Source organism: Acipenser ruthenus, chromosome 3, assembly GCF_902713425.1.
Source record: "Acipenser ruthenus chromosome 3, fAciRut3.2 maternal haplotype, whole genome shotgun sequence".
NCBI classification, from domain to species: domain Eukaryota; kingdom Metazoa; phylum Chordata; class Actinopteri; order Acipenseriformes; family Acipenseridae; genus Acipenser; species Acipenser ruthenus.
This window is the reverse complement of record NC_081191.1, coordinates 9,818,776-9,841,631: the sequence shown is the minus strand read 5'-3', so window position 1 is coordinate 9,841,631 and position 22,856 is coordinate 9,818,776. Positions and strand designations below refer to the sequence as shown.

General features: G+C 35.1%; 1 protein-coding gene across 1 annotated transcript in view; it reads right to left on the bottom strand.

The window, feature by feature from the left end:
* LOC117435422 (thrombospondin type-1 domain-containing protein 7A-like) overlaps window positions 1-22,856 on the bottom strand; it is a 173,815-nt gene that overhangs the window by 30,069 nt on the left and 120,890 nt on the right. Inside the window, exons 9-15 of the mRNA XM_059012046.1 lie at window positions 17,267-17,458; window positions 15,422-15,656; window positions 12,075-12,190; window positions 10,911-11,043; window positions 10,522-10,625; window positions 7,344-7,538; window positions 5,842-6,105 (exon numbers count right to left, since the gene is read on the bottom strand). Of these exons, the coding sequence (XP_058868029.1) occupies window positions 5,842-6,105; window positions 7,344-7,538; window positions 10,522-10,625; window positions 10,911-11,043; window positions 12,075-12,190; window positions 15,422-15,656; window positions 17,267-17,458 (1,239 nt within the window). The remainder of the gene's footprint in view (window positions 1-5,841; window positions 6,106-7,343; window positions 7,539-10,521; window positions 10,626-10,910; window positions 11,044-12,074; window positions 12,191-15,421; window positions 15,657-17,266; window positions 17,459-22,856) is intronic.

Genomic DNA, 22,856 nt, shown 5'->3' with positions numbered 1-22,856 from the left:
GAATCAGACAAGATAATCTTTATCAGTGTACCCCTGCTATAGTAGCTACAAAAAAGACCCCAGGAATGTGTGCAAACTGAAATATGAGTTACCATGAACACAAACAATAACATTCTGCTCATCATATTCAATACTGCAGATATATACTGTACCTCTTGCACTGCACGCTAAGGTTGGTGATACAGCCATGCTCCATGTATGGAGCTCAGTGCATTTGGATGTATATTTCAGAAATAGGTCACTTTGTCAGTTCAGGCTTTGACCAGGTGCAGAAGATACACACAGAATGCATCATTGCATTACTGTTCCTGATCATATGAAGAATGGTCTCAAAACAGTACATTTAATACTGTCATTTTCTGTAAGAAATTCCTTATTACATGTAAACCATTTGCTTCAACTCAACATAATCCCTTCCCCAACACTTGTATTCAGTGTTAATTTGCTGTCTGAGGCTACAGAGAGAGGTCATGGGTGGGCTGTAAGGACCTGTGAACGGGAGAGAAGGAATCTGAGCTGCAAATCTACCTCCCGACCAGAAAGGGCGCTAAGTAAGGTTGGTGATACGCCTTCACGGGGACGGGCCGACTCTATGGTAGGACGGAACCGGAAGTCGGCCATCTTGGGAAAAGGCCGTAGCTGTAAGACTGCTGAACGACTCTACTGTGATCAGCTGTGTTGTGTGCGACGATTGGATAGAGCATGGTGTCGCACTGATCACAGGGAGGAGTTTAGTAGTACAAAGGGAACACAGCTACGTGAGTACGGCCCCTTACGCTGAAACACTAACGCGCCAGAGCACTGTGCTTTTGTTTTGTTTTTGTGTTGCAGATGAGCAGCGAACTCGAACCCGTCCCCGCACTGGAGCACCTGTCACAACCGCAACCGCAACCTCAACCCGTGCCTGTGCTATCGGGACTCTGGATTATTGTTTTGTTCACCCCTTTTTTGTTTCTGGTCCTGCAATTCCAGCGTCCCCAATACCATTGATGGTAGCGGGGACAAACCTCCTTGTTTTGTTGTACATAATAATAAACGGGGACCATTCCCTTTGTAAATAACTCGCTGTTTGGACATTTCATCACCCCTGCATCACTCACATCCTGACAAGACCTCAGAATTAAAGTTAAATAAAACCTTTAGCTACCTCTTACATGTATGGTCTTTGTATCTATAGTATCTCTCTGTCTATGTGTTGGGACAGAGGCAGGTATGCCACTGGAGATAAAGCCACCCCCATTCCTGTTTTCAAACACTGCAGTAACCAATGAGCCACAACTAATACATACAAATCAATAGTAATAATACAATAAAAAATCATGAATAAAAAAGATGTCAGACACTTTTACCCTTAAACATTGTTGCAGTGCACAGCTGTTTAATAAACCGTCAGTAAATCACAGATACCCCTCTAATCCTTACATTAAGCCTTTCAGCAACAGAAAGAGCTTTATAATGTCAGGACAAATCAATGGCTCTCATTTAATCATTACTTTGGGGAACATAATCTCACACTAATAAGGTAGCAGACAAATTAAAATAAACCGTTCTGACATTCTAGGTATAAATAATCCCATATTAACACAAGAGAAATAATAGGGCCTTAACAGAGTTTCGGATTTTACTAGAGAACAGAGATTTTTGGACAGTACCTTTAGAAACATTTCAAAGACTGAAAATTAACAAATCAAAACCTGGGATTTAACAACATGAACTGATGTAGCCAGTTTATATGTGCCTTCATGATCCTATTTAAAGGACTGTCTGTGGAAGTTCAGCATTCTGCATGTTATTATGGTCTAATTGTGTCATTGGTAAGAGTTTATTTAAAATTACCAAATATGCATGGGCATGCATGTGTGATTTATATAAAGGACATAAAGCTGATAAATTAAGGGCCTCATTCACTCAACGGCAGTAAATGACCAGAATTACCGTACGGCAAGGGGAATCCACACGAGCAAAAATGAACCAGCGGTAGCTGTATTCACTAAGCTAATTATATGCACAAATAAAGCAAGCTAAATGATTAATTTTCAAGTTGTCACAATGCACGGAATTCAACACGCGGAATTATCCATGAGGTTTACACACAGTACTATAGGAGATTATATATATATATATAAAGTTTGAGAAAAAGGAAAACTGCTGTGTACCAAAATGATCAATAAGAAAAAAGAAAAAAAGAAAAGGATATTTCAGGTACTTAAAAAGGTAGAATAATTGATTACAAATCAATTATCAGGACGTTTCAGACTACAAGTCCTTCATCGGCTGAATACAAATATATATATATATATATATATATATATATATATATATATATATATATATATATATATATATATACCAACATTTAAAACTTATGTTGACACATTAATTACAATGACCGTGTCATTCCCACAGTCTATTTTGCTGCCTTTAATCCCAAAATATTAAACACGGGAGAAATGTTAACTGTAGACCTGAAATGACAAAACCAAAGCTTTTGTGTTTTTCTTCATAAAAACAAAAAAGATTTTGTTTGAAGTTTTAAAACCACAGATACCATCAAAATATTTGTAAATTATATAACATCACATATGCCACTGGAGCCTATCAACCTAAAAAAAATAATAATAATAATAATAAAAAAAACATTGTATACGACAAAGCATAGACTTAAACAGCTAGTGTTTCTCCCTCTGTTACATTGTCTATTACAAAAGCAGAAACGCAATTGAAATCAATGCCATTCTCCACAAGTGTCTTAATGATGCAGTGTATCTACTAAGTAATCAGTAAGCTCCTCAGAATTAGCAGATGTAAAGCTCTGTGGGATGAAAATAATGTACAAAACACAGTTGCCTTGATCATCAGTGGCCTCGTCGCATACAGGCAAAACAGACTCAATCATTCATTTTGCTATTTAAATATTATTTGTGTGCTACTCTCGACTATGTGTGACACTGTTAGGCACCCAGCTCCACAATTGGGGATTTCTTTCATTTAAAAATGTTGTAAGATTTCATTGGACAGCCATTGTATCGGTATCTTCGCTGCACAAAGGCTTCCTCTAATTCAAACGTGTTGACATTACGTGTTTCTCCACTTCCTGTGCTCTTTTTAAATAATCCTGTGATTGTGACATGCTTGTTCGGTAATTGTTTAATCTGAACTTCAAGTTTGATTTTCTTGTTTTTATGTACTGTGCTGTCAAGATGCTTGTCAATAGTACCTTTCCTTAGATGATCCAAAGACACATTACAAGTTGAGCAAAACATAATCCCACCATCTGCATGCAATGTCCCCTTTTCGTAGGTCTGAACACGATCTTCTGTTAAACTTCCCGCCTCTGACTTGCATGTTACGTCATTGTACAGTATGAGGAATTCGCCAATCATGAAGCCAGTGTTTGTTTGACCCCGTTGCCCTAATAACCAAATGCACGGCACTGATGCCAGACTGTGTACAGCTACTGTAGCGCTGCTTCTACTTGATAAAAGTATGAAATGAACAGGTTAGGTCAAGAGTAATGTAAAATACTGTAAGGAAAATAAAATGCATATTTTTCACGGTAGGCAGTCAAATACATGATTTCTGTGAAATTCGTGATATTGTGAATTTTCCGGGGACCTACATATAAGGCTAGTATGATCTGTGCTCTATCTGTATGTGCAAATCATTATTCAATTGTCACTTCATACTTTTCTTTGCTTGTGACAGTTTTGCTATTATGCTTAAAGAACATGCTTGCTGCAATAGTAATTCAATCTCAAACACAATTATTTCATTGATAGCCCCGTGTTGCACCAGTTAGTAAATCAGACCCAAAGTATTTTTTGGTGGTGTGCTGTTGTGTACATGTGACATTATGGTGTCTTGTGTGTGTCTTTTTTTGACAAGCCCTGCGTTGCGTATGTGCGACAAGGGGAGACACTTTTTTTGAAGTACGTCACTTCCACGACTTGCTTCACTGTTTGGAGTGGTTCGTTTCCAAGTGAACTGGAACACGTTTAGTTTCACATGGCAAAAAGCTGAAACGGAGCGAAGTGACAAAAACGTACCGAGTCCCCTTCCAAGCAAACCGAGCCCACCATTTCAAGTGATTTGGTTTGATGCGATTATGTGGTTCTCAGAGGTTTCACATTTAACTTCAAGCAAACCGAACTGCACTTCAATCCGCATCAAAGGGTCAAACGAACTAGGTGTGAAAGTGCCAACACAGAATCTCGTGTTCCTTTTCTTTGAAACTATGTTGTGTTTCTGAAAGGAGAATCCACCCACTAATCACATACGTAATTAAAATCTTCTTTAAATAGCCCTCTTGTCTATTTATTTCTTAGCAGACGTCCTTATCCAGGTCTATACCTCCTTGTCATTTCTTTGTTTGGTCCTCCTCTTTCCCTGCCTCCAACTTTCAGCTTGTGTCGATGTGTTGCATCTGACCAGAAAAGAAAAATATGTAGGTAGGTTCGAAGAGAGAGAGAGAGAGAGAGAGAGAGAGAGAGAGAGAGAGAGAGAGAGAGAGAGAGAGAGAGAGACAGAGAGAGAGAGAGAGCCTGTTGGAGTACAGGAGGACAGTAGGGGGAACTGCAGTGTGCAGTTTTTCAAGTGTGAAGGGACAAACAGCAGAGGTGAACGTGCATGGAGGAGTAGCAACTAACAGGTTTTTTGTTTGTTGTTTGAAAATAATTCTTGTAGTATTGAGTTAAACAGCAGTTAGCAGCAGTTTTCCAGTTTCTACATGCAACTATTTACTTGATTTATTGGAATAACAAACATTCAAGGGCAGTCATCCAGAGCAGGGGAGGATCGTCTTCAGCATTTGATCGGGTTTGAAACAAAGTGTTTGTTCAATTTTTTATTTTTTGGGACTTGCTGGTTTATACTGGCATTAATTTTCATTCAATCAATATCCATTACATCATAGTTCGGCCAGCATATAGGGGCAGCTATCGAGCTCCAATGGACAAGGCAATGGGCCAAATTATATTACATTTCATTATTGACATGGTCTTTTGTCAAATGCAATAACAAAAATGATCATTTTAAATCTTTTTTTGGATGTCTCCCTTCTGAAAGTGCTGTTATGACAACTCATTGCTTGAAGAAAAAGCTTTGCTTATAACTGACAACTACAGAAACACTAATACAATGTTTGTAGTCCAATTCAAAGCGTTTTAAAGAAAAACAAAACAAAACATTGTGGTCAAAAGGTAAACTTTATGAATAGTACCTGTTCACATTCCAGAATTCCAGTCTCCCTGTTTATTGTCAAATGTGATATTTGGAATTGTAGTTTCCAAGTACTAGCTGTAGAAGTCCCTAAACCTGAACAAATCATCCAGATTCATGTCTGAACAGTTTTTTAAATAAAATACTGAAATAGCATTAGAATCATTAGAATACAAGCTTGTTAAAGTGCTGGAAAGAGAAGAAAGTCATTCTATGCTAGAAGAGTTATAAATAAAATAGTGACACGCCAGGACCTATTTCAGACATGTTCAAACAACACACGATCAGTGCAACAATACAACAATGTGAGATTAGTGGCGTGCTTCAGTGTACTCATCAGGAGTGCAGCCACTGTTAAGCAATACATACAGAGAAACAATACATTAAGTAAATACTAATATCACTGACTATACTGTAGGTCGGTGCACATAATAGATGTTGCCTAACAAGCTAAGAGAAGCTCTTTATGTTGCAGCCAATCAAAGGGCTGAACATAACTCTCAAATTCCAATGCACAGGATGTCAACTGAGGTTCACAGTGAACATGGGATCTGTGAGTACCTGGTGCCCAGCATTATGATTAAAACAAATATGGTGGATAGCATCTTTACGTTTATAACTCACCGTGGCTGTTACACCGAGAGGTTTCCACTATGCGGTTATTCTGATCATAGCAGACCATGGCCTGGCTGCGATAGCCCTGTCCACACTCCTTGATGTCCCCCAGGACCTTCATTCCCAGGATACCCTCCACCTTCCCATCTGGCAGAATGCAGTCAGACCAGTTCCCCACCGGCTGGGCGTTGTACTTGTCACAAGGGCAGTACTGGGTCTCAGTGAGGGGGAACATTTGGTTGTTTCTGCATTTCTCTCTCTTCTTGCTTTTCCCTGGAAATTAAACTCACTTGTCATTGCCATAGTTTGTAAAATGTATTTTAAAATGGTGTTGATCAGTGAAAAAACGGAACAAATCTAATTTAAGCCAGAACTAATTAGTTCTTATAAGCTGTTAATTACTCCACCTTATTCCTATAGTGTCTTTCCGGTATTTAATGTCTTCATATGTTATTTTTGAGAGAGATTAGCAAAACCTTTCATAAAAAATGTGATTGTCTTTATATAGGCAAATTAATATGGGAAATAACCAATGCTAATTCTGACCATAACCTGCCTCTGCCACTACCACAAAAGATCAACAACAAAGAATTCATACAGAAAACATATATATTTTGTTTCTCTATGTTTGTGCTGCATAATGGTTTATGTTAATACACCACATTATCATTATCTATGAGAACTAGCAGCAAATTGGTCCCCATGGCAGTAATTTTCCTCCTTATCTAAAGACAAATATGGTAACCCAGGTCCTTTTAAAATGCATTAATTTGACAAAAAATCTTTAGGGACTTTTGCACGGATTTGTAACCCATGAATTTGTCAGGATATTCTCATTAATCTATTTGGTGATTTTTTAAATTTTTTTAGGTTCTGATACAGTATGGTCCTCCGTGGATCATTTGATCATTCATAAAGAAAAATCATCCATGTTTTGGTAACTGTAGTACACTCATTTGGTTCATGAGGTTAGTAGCAGTTATCACAGTAATGTTATGCATCCCTATCATGAGGTCTCTATGGACCTTTGAAGGATCCTTTTAAGGTTTTCAGCAGTGGAAACCCTTATGTTTTTTTCATAGGATATGAAGAAAATGAACACCTGTTATAATACATTATGAAAATATCATGTGAACTAAAGAGAAAAATAAGCCCCAGAAGGTAACCTTTATTTATGACTGCAACTTGTACCAATACAGTAAGAATATCAAGTCAAAACTGACTCAGCATGCAATCTAAATAGTAGAAAACATGTATCTCGAATCGTGCTTTTCTTTTTTTTAATTTAGTAGTCGCCAATTGTTTTTATCATTTTCTCCCCAATTTGGAATAGTCAATTATGTTTTTTAGGCTCAGCTCACCGCTATCACCCCCGCGCTTTCATTCAAGTTTCTTAAGATATTTTAAAACATACTTTATTTTCCAGCATTAACAGTACAATCAAGAGGGACAAACTAGTCAATAAGTAATGGATTTCCAGTTTGTTCTTCTCTTGCAGGATTTTTACTTACCGACAAGTGCTCGTTTTCTGGTTCTAACTCCTGCACAGTCTGCACTACAAGAAGAGAACTTAGACCAGTTGGTTAACTGGCAGTCATTCTGGCAAGGCAGTTGGCATGGTTGAGTAATAGGAGGCATAAATCTGCAATTCTTCAAGCACTCGCCAATGTCAGCTTGTCCACCATCTTGCTTGCGACAGGATATTGCTGCAGACAATCAAATATGACAGTCATTGTTCACACAATATTAAAAAAAGAACAACATGCATGTAATCCATTTTGTTTATCTATTCTGAAGGGGTATGGCATCTTCTAATGGGTGGAATCACCCCCATATTTGCACACTGTCTTGATGTGTAGCCCGGTCTATTCAATGGGCCTAAATGTACTGGTTTTAGCATAGAGTTTTACAGATTCACTAGAATGGAATATCAGTGTCCTTAACACAAAATAGGTAGCCCATTGAGAGGATCTAACCTGGTTCTCTATGCTGAGAGAGCTACAATATAGTAGATACAGTGTATTTGCAGAGAAGACAGAAGCAACTTTATATTACTTTATCATTTTACTCAAGTCAGAATCTTGCTCTTATTGTATTACTTGTATTGTAACACTTGAAATGTATTTGCTTACGATTGTAAGTCGCCCTGGATAAGGGCGTCTGCTAAGAAATAAATAATAATAATAATAATAATAATAATTATACTGGCAAGTGTTCATTACTTTGTAGCCTGAAAAAATGCCAACGCATGAGTCAACATCAGGCTAAGGTATAATCATGGCTATGGTATAGCTTCCAAAGCAAGAAGTCCAGGAATATAATGCTCAATCAAACATTGACAATGCTCATTTACAGTGCGTCTCCCATGGTTACCTAGAATTAAAATTAGTTAGAGGGCCATTCCATGAAAATGTTATGTTTAATCCATTAATAAGTGATCAATATTGGACTAATGATAATCCAATGTAACAAACTTTACATTTCCATGGACTGGTCTTTTCACTAATTTTAGTGCAGAAGAGAAACAGGGATCTGAGAATTTAAATTACCATATATGCCTAAAGTAAACTTTAAAAATAATTGTGATACATTTAATAGTTTGTTGTTGTGCTATTAGTTAAAACAGCAGGAGTCTTGGAATAATAAAACCATCCAGTACATCACTGGAAAGCTATAGCGTATTAAGCAAATAGTAAAAAATATATATATACACTAAACATCCTGATAATTGCAAAAAAAAAAAAAAAAACAGTACATGCCTCAAGATGCTCCACTGACCTCATATATCGAACACCTGCACACAACACTGAATAATTTATTATGCCTATTATCATAATATATGTTGTGTTTCTTGCACCCTTAAACGAAACACACACAAGACCATTTTCTTCTTTACTACTTTTTTTTGCACCAGTCCAAGTTAAGTGTTTAATAAAGCAATACGTATTATTTATTTAATACGTAAAAACAATACACTCTTTTCTACTCACGGAGAGGTTTGCGTGGAGCAGTGTCTCTTTCAGTGATGGTAAAGCTTTTTATATACATCTTCTTGTATTTCTTATCTTTGTAGTAAGTTACGACTACAGTACATTTTTATTTTGAAGTCCATGGACATACTCACACGTCATCTGTGACGTCACCTACTTCTGTTCAAATTATTCATTTCTTAAAGGCACAGTGCACAATGCAGCACGATGCTGCAGATATCGTGGAAACGAAGTAATTGCCAAGTGTGTGTGTGTGTGTGTGTGTGTGTGTGTGTGTGTGTTTTCTTTCAAACTCGTGTCCAATTATTATTATTATTATTATTATTATTATTATTATTATTATTATTATTATTATTATTAGTAGTAGTAGTATTAATAAACATATTTTTATTATTTTTACTACCGGTACTTGTAGTAGTTGTATGTAATAGCATTCACTGATATTCAAACGAAACAGTAGTACAACACCGATTTTTTAAATACCGGCTGGGGATTGGTCAACAGCTGTTTTCATGTTGCTTTCGGCAGTCCCTCCTACTCCTGCAAAACTTCTCTCTGCCCCTTTTGTGGATTGGAAATGGCTAGTTTTGGTTTCGGTTTTGTATTATGCTACTATCATGCATTATGCACTTTCCACTGTATTTAATGTATTATGCATTGTTTTTTTTTTTACTGTATATCATGCATTATGCATTTCTCTGTATTTAAAGTATTATGGATTTTCTTGTTGTTACTGCATCTTGTAAAGCGCTTTGTGATGGTGGTCCACTATGAAATGCGCTATATAAAATAAAGATTGATTGATAAAGAAAATGTGATATGGAAACTCTTTCGCAAGAGCGATCAGGGTTTGATTTGATCCGGCCCCTTAGTTCTAAAAATAGAAAATTGGAAAATATTGTATTTAACACATTAAACATTATTTTTTTAAATAATGTCCATGTTTCCTGTAAAGTGATAATACTTAATGTACCAGAGCTTTCACTTCTTTTCTTACTGCAGCATTGTGTCTCACCTTCATAGGGATTAACTTAAAAGGACTTAATAAATTATTGATTAATTGAGCAGTTTAATTTAACCAGTGGTTCTTTGGCTAGCAGGGTTCTGTAAAATATGTAACCATCACACCAGCGGAAAGCACACTAAGTGCATGTTTTAGATGCGCCACTCCAAGGTTATTAAAAATGAATGTATTTTTTTTTGTTTGTTTCATTCATACCTTTCCAATAGTCTACTGGTGCGACATTAGTTTAACAAAACTACATTGAGAATTCTTCTCAAAAGGATTTTAATTAAGCACTCCAACTAAATATCTTTAGTGATAGAGGAAAGTATAATATGTTGAGAGAGGCCCTGAAAACTGTATTTTATGTTGTGACATTTGCAATTTTAATGATCTGGAAATTTTAATTGCATTATTTATTTCAATATTTGTCATTAGGCAAACTGTGGTCCATCTGTTATTTATTCAGTAGAGTTAAAAAATATAATTATTAAAGTTTTAAAAAGATACAACCACGGCTAGAGATATAGGATTGAAGCCCACACCCCAATTATTTCTGTCAAGTAAACAAGAGCTCTATTTAATTGTTTTTTTAATCCCATTTTGTGAAGATTACATACATCTATTCATTTCTTTGGATTGAGAGCAATGTTCTGTACAATGGAGTGTGTTGTATGAGACATTGGATGAGCATACCTCTTGTTTGTAGTCCTGGGCCACATGTCTCATGAGTTCCAGGACTGTCTTGACGTACATACCATGGCACTAACTGACAGCGACGCCATTTATGGGTCTTCCATCTACAAAGGAGGTTACATAAAAAAATAGATTTCACTCAAAACCTGTGATGCAAGATGGCAGAAGCTGACTCTTAACAAGCCGCCATTGCTTTGACAGCTGGTTACACACAGTAGATCTGATTCACACTGATCTTGGACTACCATCCGATAGCCATGAAAAGTGGTATTATGAGTGGATTCTTCAAAAGTGTTTTTTATTGTTACAACTTGGTAATGGCAATAAAACAATTGCTTAATCAGAAAGACTGCAACATGTATTTTTGTGTGTTAGTTGAGAGGACTTACCTGAAACCAGGGCACACGGATGAGGTCTCACATTCCTTCTCCTCATACAGTACTTCAGGACAATCCTGGCCACCATTTGCTGGCAGCTGGATGATGACACGATTACGAGACTGTTTCTTTATTGAACGATCCCCTATAAGATTAATACATATATTCATGATATATATATATATATATATATATATATATATATATATATAGAGAGAGAGAGAGAGAGAGAGAGAGAGAGAGAGAGAGAGAGAGAGAGAGAGAGAGAGAGAGAGAGAGAGAGAGAGAGAGAGCAAGAACTGAGAATTCAAAAACACCTCTCTATATCTCAGGAGAACAGGATCCAATACTTAATGAAGAAGAAAAAAAGTAATTGACAAACTGAAAACTTTAATAATTAGCTACAATGTTTTGGCTTCCTCCTTCTTCAGATAGCATGGTCGAAACAGCAAGGTAGACAGATGTTGTTGTTTAAGTCCACGTTACAGTCAAATGTGAAATACATACTATTGTCTTAGTCGAGCCTGTTGACCATAAATAACCATTACTTTTCAAGTGCAGTTTCTACAAATATGTGTATTGGTATTCGTAGGCAAATATATTTTAGGAACATCATAAATGCTTAAGAAAACAAAAAAAATCAAGACAGTGCTGTTGAATACTGCAATTACCTAGATTTATGCTATTTGTGCAAATTAGGGAATTTCTTCTTCAGAGATTGTTTACAGCATCTGTTGCCTAGCTGGTATTTTATGACTTTGTTCTTGGAAATTACTGAGACACATTTGCATAAATGAGCTGACAATGTCATAAAAGAAACTGAATATCATGATTTTACAATGTTTTTTTTTTGTAAAAAGAATGGATACTCTGGTTTTTAAGTTATGCGTTTTACATTGTGTGAATCTATAATTTGCATTCTGTAACAAATGGCTTTAAACATATTTATCTGGGCTTTGGCACAGGCTGCTGCTTGTATTCTGACCAAAATAAGGATGACACAATACGGCAGCACTGTATTTATTTCATATCTATTACTTACCATTTACTTATTACTTTACAAAAAACATTGTGCTTTTAAACATCCCTAAAGGGTTTGGTAAGTTGAGGCCCTACAGTATTTGGAACAGCAAATGGAATGGGCCCACATTGTACGGGGCTGAAGAATGGCATTACCTTCTTGACATGACGATGGGCAGGGAGTCCAGTCACTATAAGGTGTTACAATACAATCCTTCTTGCATGGCAACAGACAAGGCCTCACTGTATCAGGCCGAAGACTCTCAGGGCACCTAAAATAATAAGCCCATCTGGTAAACTTCATTCTGTATGTTGCGTTCATAATATTTGTTTTTCAAACTTTTGAAGACCATTTAAAAAAACTACATTTCTATAGTTCAAAAATAATTTTAAAAAACATACTGAATCAAAACACACTTCTAAATAAATCACAGTAGTTAAAGCGCTGTGCCCATTGATACAAACCATAATCAAATTAACTGTTAACATGATATTCCCAATCAAGAAACCTCCAAAAATAATTAGAATACACCTAGAGCTGTTTCGTAAAAAAACAAAGTTTGCATAATCAAGGTTTCAATGTACACACTTATCTTACTGTACTGTACAGTATATCATTATGCATGTTATCTTCTTCTAGAGAGGAGCACAATTAAATAGAGGCCAGGTCAATGCTGGAAAAATAATCATCTCAAGATATCCAGGGTCCATATGATACTCAATAAAACATTAATCCCATGATTTCAGACACACAATTGACTTCCTCAAGGTCAGATCAAAGTGAAGTGATACAAGGTGATGAGGCCTTTCACAGAGCCAGATAAGCCCAATAGTGTCATTTCAGTTCTTTATATCACACAGCGATAATCCTTTTTATCAGAAGAATCTGAGTCTGGTTCTGACCTACTTGTTTATGTGCACTGCTTTTGTTTAATTTTTGACTGTTTTTTAAATACATGTCTGTTGTTGAATTCCAGTGGATCAAGAGAAATATGGCAAATTGTTCAGCTGAATGAGGTCTAGTAATCTGATCTTTTGGCATATCCACAGGGGTTTTCAGTGATGTCCATAAAGTGCTGGGTAGAGATTGTATTTCTCATCCCATTGCCCGGATGGCTCAGATCATCAGTGTCAATTGTAATGCTCTGAAGTTGAGCGAGAGCCTCAGGGGTATTTAAATGCTGGCCTGGATGATGGCACTGCACTGCTATAAAGTGAGACCTATGAAAACAGATTTATTTTTTTAATACCATTACCAGTGGCAAATCTCTTGCAGAGACACAAAATCCTTTGGCTTTTTTTTATTGTGTTTTAAGTTTGACTTTGCGACTCCACTGTCAAAATACATTTTACCACAGTAGTTCTGAGTATCAATAGTAGGTCTACTACTATGTATTAAATTTCCGACAGTTAAACATTAGGGAGAAGCTGCTTACTTGCTCTTTGCACAGCAGAAAATACCATAATAACAACGCACTCTACTTTGAAATCCAGTATCCAAGCTGGTATAGCCTATTATATCCTACTTTATGAATACACACTAGTGTTACTTAAGTAAATCAGAATATAGTCAGTCTCATCTTGTAAACGTGTGGGGAATATTAAGTAACTATACAAACAATGAAGTAAGGATACAAATTGAAAATATGTGTTAAACAAATAAACTGGCTTATTGATCAGCAGAGAGTATTGGAATTCCTAAACATGATTGGTTCAGCATAGACTAACTCAATTAACTTTGAAAATAGTGAAAATGATCTGTATAATGCAAATCCATATTTGCTACCAACATAACCAAAAATAACACTGCATATGTAAGCAATAGAAACATGATTCAAAAGTAAAACATGTTTCATTGCAATTAGAAACTGGTAAACATCGCCTTTACTGTTGTTTTAAACACTTTAAATCTCTAATTTATAGATTTATTTACCCTTTTAAGTATTGCTTTCCTTCCGTCTCACTTTTTTTTTAAAAGATAAACTGTCTATCTGAATGTTTTGTGACCATCTACCATGTTGGGGAGCCTGGCAGTGGAGCTTCTGCTTGGTGGATAAGGTTTCTAAACAGTACTAAATCATATGAATCCTGCTTTCTCAAAAGATTTTGTCTGACTATCTTTAAAAAAAATGTATGGCACTAAAAGGAATTTTGATATAATAACTAATTATCTACAATAAGTGTCAGTAACACTTTGAATTCGTTTACCCAACCTTCAGACATAAAATTACATATATTTATGTAGCCTCTTTCTCACAAAAGAAATCAATAAACAAACCTAATAATAACAAACAGAGATGACACCAGCAAAATACATCTGTCCATATGATTAAGAACATGAGTACATTTAGTATACACGCAACGATCCTCTTTGTTATTTTGCTTATAGTCAATTGAAATATGTTCAAAATTATTTAAAAATAAATTAATTTTTAGAAGCCTATTTAGCTTAGTGATATAATTTAACTTTTATTGTTTTCATAATGATACCCCATGTTATGTTAATGAATGTCATTATCCAAATGCTCATGGACCAAAATTGCATTACATTTTAAATGCAAAACAGATACATTGAATTAATTTACAGAGCAGAAAACACACCGCACACGCAGAAATCAAAGAATTCTCTTATTAGGTTGGCATTTATCACCCGTTAAAGATTAATTCAGTTCTGTACTTCTTTTTTTTCAAACCATTAAATCCGCTAATTATGTTTCATTTTGTTTATTCTGTGATTATGCTTTTATCCAGACATAACTGAATACCAGTACAGTACTTTATAAAAATGATCCACTGAAGCATCAAGGGCGGGTGTAATCTGTTACACTTATGTTGATGCAGTTATGTTAGCTCATGACTTCAATGTATTTGTCTGGAAATGACAAACTAGACTCTACTTCTTATAAGGAAAAGGCAATAGAAGATACTTCTTGTCAGTGCTAAATACAGTGGAATCCCTCTATTAGGACCTTCAAAGGGAGTATAATGGTCAGTAGAAGGCAGGCCACAACAGAAGATCTTCAATTTGACTTTACATTGAAAGGGACAGACAGACAGTGATCTTGGTGAGGTTGAGTGTGTACTGTTGTATTGACACACTGATCAAGGCACTAGCAGAAACATTTGTCCAGTTAACTCAGTTAATTTATTAGTGTTACTTTGTGTGTGTACAATACACCAGCAATACACCACAATGGTCTTCCCAAGATGTTTCAATATTTTATAACCTCAAATGTAAAATATGAAACTATTTATCTCTTTTGTATTAAGTATCAGTAGCTTTTGTCCAATCAATATACCCATTTCAGTCCCATTAAAAAAAAAAAAAAAAACTAAATCCCCATTGATCTTTCCAACTGTTGTGAGAGAGGAGAGATGTATGAAACACATTTTTCCTGTCGTCTGTCTTTTTCTTAGAAATATTAAATAAAAGGAAGGAAACAAAAAGATAAGGATGTGGACAGTGAAAATGTAATTTCTTTGTAACGAGCCTTATCTCTTACTTCTTTGGTGGCACCTGTCCCACGTTGACCCTCACACAGATGACCTTCCTTGTCTGCATTCCGACTGAGCAGGTGGGCTCACCGCTCCAGCTGGTGCTAGAATTAATAGTTGATACTGATGGGTCCTCTATGCACTGGCCCCAGGTCCCAGTTTGCCAGTGATAGACAGTGCAGGGGTGGTCATTACAGCTGCGGACTTCCTGCAGAGCGCTGCTATTCGGGCACTGAACTCCCCCTAAAACAATTAGACAACAGACATGTCAAAAGAATAGATTTTAAGCAATACGTGAGTTTGAACAGGTAGAAACAATTATAGTCAATGTATCTGAATATTTGGGGATGGTAAAATGTTCTGCTAGGGTAAGACCATTTTATGGAGGGGGTGCAGATTACAGAAAGTAATACTGAAGAAAATACTGTATAACTGAAATGATCTTAAAATGTCTGGAATTGAACAGTGAAACCCACTCATCTGAGAGTAATGTATTATATTACCATGCTGCCTCTGCTTATGGTTTTTCATGGGAGTCAATATAATGAAAGGTCAGAAATCCTTTAAACGTAATCCTTTAAATTTAACACTGGTACTGTATGTGTCCACTAAATAATAAACTGCCCACATGGAACAAAAACATATTTTTAATATATTATAAGAAATTGTATGATACTTATATTTTCCCAACATCATTCTTGAATTAAATAGAATATAATAAAAATATATGATCAAGATATTTTATACATTTTTAATACACCAAAATTGGCCCCTTTTCTAGATATGAAAAATACATGAGATATATGATAAATATATGTTTATATATGTTAAAATATATGCTTTTAAAATATTAAGTAAATATATTGAGAAATATTCATATCAGAAAAATGCATTATGTATACATTTAAAATATGACATTTAATATACAGTATGTACTTGTGCATGCCACATAAAAAACAAACAATATTGCAGACAAGCAGAGCACTTAAAATCACCTTTATGGATTAATAAATGAAAGAACACAGCTCTTTTTCTTTTTATAACAACAGAGGTGTTATTTGGCAGATATTGCCAAGAACAGTGACTCACCATTCACCATTGAATGGTTAAAAAAAGTCAACTTCAAACACAATTTTAAGTACAGATGGCTGTTTTCTATAATGGTGAATATACACCATTAAGGTCTAAGATGTTGCTCAGATAATAACTGCACAAGACAAATGCCTCTTACTACATAAAAAAGGTAGAAAACTGAACAACCATTCAATGTGTGCTGATATCTGATTAGTAGCCATTCTAACAGGAATCATCTATATATTATGTGAGAGAGTAATGAGTTCCTTTAAGTGCGTGTCTGTTTTTAGTTTTTTTTTTTTTTTGGCTACCATGCTCGTGGAATCAAGGTTTTGAGGTGCGTATTATAATTAAGCCTTGACATAGAAATTCTACCTGCATTTTATACTAAAGCACAGTCATTTGGGATTTGAAACTGGAAATAAAAGGCTTGGCTATTACTGAATGAAATCAAGGCAAAAGGCAAAAAGGAGTTCATGTTTATGTAACTACTTCTTCTTATTAACAATAGCAATACTACCACTACGACTAATATCTCATTGAATAATCAATTATAAATATAAAACTGTATACATAATGAGCTGTCAGTTATTTAACCTTTGAGCCCAGATCAAATGACCCTTTCACCACTGTTTATGTTAAGTACCCAAGTACTGTTGTTACAGGATAGCATTGTAATATAAGGGTTGGTGAACCTTGATAACAATGACTAGAATGGTGTTGCACACAGTACATGATATAGACTTAATGAAATATCTGGGGAAATAGATTATATTTACCTTCACCTGCATATGCCAAAATAGAGCGTGCCCGCGTCTGTTTCCCTTCAGTGGTTTTTCCTGAGCAGGTGTGAGAGCATGAGGACCATTTTGACCATGTGCTGAGCACACAGTCCTTTAGGCATGGGACTTCACAGACAATAGGAGTGGGATAGATGGCATCCCCACACAGCTGTCTGTCTACCTCCTCTCCTGGGGATGAAAGAGCCACAAAACAGTCCATCATTGCTGAATAAGCAGGAAATGTCAACAATCCTGCCCAGATGGGCAGAAAGGCAAATTAGAGCCAGTTAATGAAAAACCAAGGTAAACACATTCCATGCAGAAACAAATTACTGAAGACAGATCCTATTGTATTGTACATATCACATTAAAAATGTCAAATTCTATGCTTAAATAGACAGACTGACAGATATACATAAAGATTGCTCAAATAATCACAATTATAATAAGTATCAAACAGTTTCTTGGAAAAAAAAATTGTATTATTTTGTCCAATGCATTTGTCAAGTATTTACAATAATTGTGTTATCAGCCATCACACTTGTCCTTATGCATTAATTAGAATTATATAATCTTTTTGTTCAAATGTATCTATGTCAAATTCTGACTAATGTAAACAACATTAATGATGTACACCTGTACATTTGCCAGTTTAATATGAATAGCTCTGTATTCATCCATAGTTTATTATATCTGATTACAAAAACTGGCCAAGAAAATATACTGGTATATCAAAAACTAGAAGTGCCAGTATGTTGCATTTTATCCTTGAACAACAAAGCATTCCCCAGTGTCACATGAATAAGTAGTCACTGTAAAGACTGTATAGCCATATATATATATATATATATATATATATATATATATATATATATATATGAAGCCTGTATCTGTAACTTGATCTTTCATGTGAAGAAACTCAAATCATATGGTCTGTATCATTAATGTAGCAAGGTTCGAACAATGTGGAAGTAAAACTGGACATCTGTAATTAAGCTTTACTGAGGGAATCATAGAATGTAAATGTTTACCAGATATGCAGACAACTCAAAGAGTTTGTCTGTATTCAACAGGGAACTAAAACGTCACATGACCGAAATAGGTCAGTAAGTTAACTCTTTGTGAACAGGCCCTGTTCTGTTCATTATCTAAACTAGTGACATTCAAAACAAGTTAAACAATCAAAAAAACAAACTTTTTTGTAAAAAAATAGATAGGCACAGTCACATGGAAATCACTGTGCCTTGATACCAAAGATAAATCATCTCTGAAGTCTAAATCTAAGTAGTACTGCTACAGTTTGTGTGGGAAAAGAATTCTGGCAAATATGTAAAAAAATCAATTGTGAGCCAATTAGAAGAAAGACAGTATGACTGATGAGAAACAAGGAAAAGTTCATATAGTATTAGATACTTTATACGGTAATGACTGCCAACTTTTCCTGGAATATAAGATGAAGACACACTTAAAACAGACTTAGTAACCTGAACCCATGCTTCATTTATGACCTTGGAAAAAACAGTGGTGACTCACTGATCTTAGAGTCTGAAAGTACTGCTTGTAGAACCTTATTTATCTTGAGGTACATGATTTAACATAAACATAACTACCAAAAGCATACTTAGCCTCGTAGAACAATTAAATTTACACTGGGGCAATTATGTATTGCATGTATACATTAGAATAGCGTTACAAAAAGACCCAGACCACCATTACAACTGTTAGTTACATTAAAGCAATCCATCTCTATGGCCTTTTTACAGAATTGTACACAGATACTGTATATAGACAACCAAAGTTACTATAGGTTGTTAGAGGACAAGGCTAACAGTATTTTTAAAAACTAAATTAGAAAAAGGGGGTTAAATAGTAAGTATACTACAAACCATAAATTTCATGAATTCAGCTTACAATATGTAGGCTAAATGATCCAACCTAAAATGTCATTCTTCAGATACAAAAGTCATTTTACATGTCTGTATTACTGGTATGTTTAATCAACAGAAATGCTACTATAATGCACTCAGCTGAATCGAAATACAATATAAATGAAGTAAACTGCACAATACAAAACAGATCATATCATCATCTTAGCTGCAATGACTAGGCACATAAGGACCCTGACTCCGATAGCTCAAGGTTTCTCAAGGTTTCTATTGACAATGTAGCTGTTCTGAAGAGGACCTTACACAGAATCTCATTGATCCCTCGCCCAACTATCACCACTTGCTTTTGTTAAGTGGTTTAATCAATGTCATTGAGGTGAAGAAAAGTAAGTAAGCTGAAATTCTCTGTGGAAAACAAATCAATTTCCATCACGAGACTACATTGCATCAAGCAACTCAAGTCTAAACAGGCTGCTGAGAGACAATGGTGATCTCAATGGTCTCAAGCAAGAAATTCAGTAATTAAACCAATACGTTCTCTTTATAAGCAAGCTATAAAAATAAAAAAAAAACAACTTGTGAGATACCATCACTGTAACATTCTAAATAAGTACCAATTGCTGAGTTTTGATAATTATGTCAACTTTTCTAATGCGAAAATGGTATTTAAAACTTTGCATGGATTATGTACTCCACCGTTAAACAAATTCATGAAAAAGCTCTCTGAAGGTACTAAGAGGCTCACAAGGGAAGCTCTATGTGGGAATTGTAAAGTGGAAAGGTGTAGAACAGCATTTGCACAAATAGCTCTCTCTATAAGAAGAACTTTATTCTTCAACTCACTTCCTTCAGAAATTAAGGTTTTAAGGGATTTTAAAATATTTTGCAACAGACTTGCTTAAAACATCAGTTATGTAATCATTAATTTATTCAGGATGTATCGGAATTTGAATTGTGTATACTGGATATTTATATAAATTGTAATGTAACTTGATTATGTAAGTGCTGGTTGTTATGCACTTTTAATAGGTAATTTCTGACTTTAATGTTGTAAGTATTTTTAATCAAATATTCAATAGGAGGTTATTGTTATAGTTTAGAGTAGAAGTAATATGGAGATTTATTACAGTTGTCATCAATGTCTGCCCGGGGACTGTCAATAGAAATCAGCCTACTGGCTAAATTAAAAATGCAATGCATCTTGTGTCATGTAAGTGACACTTATGTTATAATTGTATGTGTCCCCGATAAATAAGTACAATAAACAAACAAACCAGTGGAAGTGTTTGGTTAACAGATAATTTGGAATAGCAATCTTGGGGCAAACTGTTGGAATATTGAATATTTCAAATACCTAGTTGGTAGATATTTTTCTGAATACTGTGTACTAAGACTGTTGTATACTTTTGTTAATGATTATATTTAACTGTTGGTACTGGCTGACCAATACCCAGATAAACCTAGAATATGATAAGTAGAGGCAAAAGGCTTACATCCAATATCTTCACATTTCAAAAGATTCTACCACTGTGAAGATTTGATAACATTACTGTAATTATCTACATTGTAATTTAGTAAAAATGTTTATAAAATTATTTATAGCACAATGGCACTACATTTGTCATTTTGCGCAATCTTAATATGTTTAGGGGTTAAAACTATAGTTTACCATTATTTTATTACAGGCATAAATAGTTTATTCACCACTATATGTCCCATTATAAAAAACAGCACATTAATTGACAAGTGCACTCTTTCATTCAGCGTAGCTCTTTGGAGATTCTGTTTTGAGACTGAAGGAGTGTTTTCCTGCTACATTAGATACATTTTTACAATGACAAAAATCATTGCTGACAGCGATAGTCACTGGAAATCCTACTGATGTGGATGGCACTTAAGTGTTTGAACAATGCCAACTATTTAGAGGGTTTCTAATTGATATCGTTAGATGTACAGACTTAAAATGAAGGTATATTAAAAAAAAACACACACACATGGACACCCTTATTGTTTCTTTCTAGAGAATTACCACCCATACATACACATACAGCACTTTTTAAAGCTAACTTCACAAGCATCAGACACAGTAAAAGTTCCAGCAATTAGATCACACGCACACGTCAAAAAATGGACTATTGATTTCCGATTTCTTTCTTGCATCTGAATACAAATAGGAGGTCAATATTTGTTGTTTTCTACTGGGATGTGATTCAGTAATATCTGATATTACACAGTTGCTGAACATAATTACATTTCATGACCAGACTGCCATTTTGGCAGCTACCTGTACATGTGAAGTGTATAATATAATAGTAAGCTATAAGGCCAACACTTGTTCTTTAAGAACTGTTTTACTAAACATATAAATAAGCCACAATAATGATTTAGCTTGACCATTAAACACGCTCATAGTGTACTGAGGATTGGTTTGATTCACAAATCAAATAAATATGAAAACTCTTCAAATGATCAGTTATATTCATTGTGTACTGAATTAGAAATTATCAGCAATTAGTATATTCAAAATATAGAAACACAAAAGTACACACCATGCAAGTGATATTATGTCATTTTCGGGGTCCCCATTTTTGCACGTCCGTCTTTGTGTCACACATAGTGAATACAATAACTTCCTTGATTTTTCAGGAGTCGTTTATCAAACACTCCTAGCCTGCTATAGACAATTTGGATTGCATTTGGCAATATTCTGCTAAACTTTAGATTTTAGACAAATATTTGTAACCTCTCCATGCGATTATAATGCAATTATGAAGACACTATTTGCATGTATTAGTAAACCATGTTTTGTATCAATCAGTGTGAATCACACTGCAACTGTGATGGCTTAAAATGGATGACTATTAGTAAGCTACTCAATAGAAACTCTTCCAATTTGAGCTTTTCAGCAGGGGGAATGTTTAATAATGATGCACCTGGAAGTTTTTGTTTGCTTTATAATTAACATTAGATTCATAAAAGAAATGAACACCTGGATGTATTTCATTTCTGCATATCAGCTTCCATGCTTAAATTACCCAGCTGTCAGGAATAAAAGGCTCTTGCTGCGGATAGCCTTTTCAGGAACATGTGATTTCAAGAAGATGATTCTGACATATTCAGTCAGTGTGTTCTAACAGCCACATAATCTTTCAACCCTTACCTTTGGTGTTCTTAAGATGTCAACGAGTGGAGTGAAACACCTTGGTTTTCTGTCTTAATAATAAAAAAAAGATTCCTGTGTGCTATTATCTGTACAGTGACAACTGAGGTTTAAATGTGTCACATCTTCTCAGCTTGAGCAGGAACCATGATTATTACAAATCCAGTACAGAAGCCAATTGGAAACCAGTGAGAATCATATCCCACCAGAGACCTAATAAGATGCCAATCTGCTGTCTACTGTAGCTTAAAATGTTCGTGTGGTTTCTATTTTCAACACTGAATTTAATAATGGCAAATAACTCAATTAAGGCAACACAATCCAAAACCCATATCTCTTCAAAATGACGCCTTACATTTAAAAGTCATATGTCCAATACCAAACTCGAACAATGACAGTTCAACTTTTTTAAGAGTAAAATATAGCAAAGATAAAAAGACACGTGTGTATAGAAATTTGTCTTTAGTGTTGTTTCAAATAACTGAACTGCAGTAGATTTTTCGCGTAACTTAGTTATGAAAAAAAGCCTTTTGCTAAACTC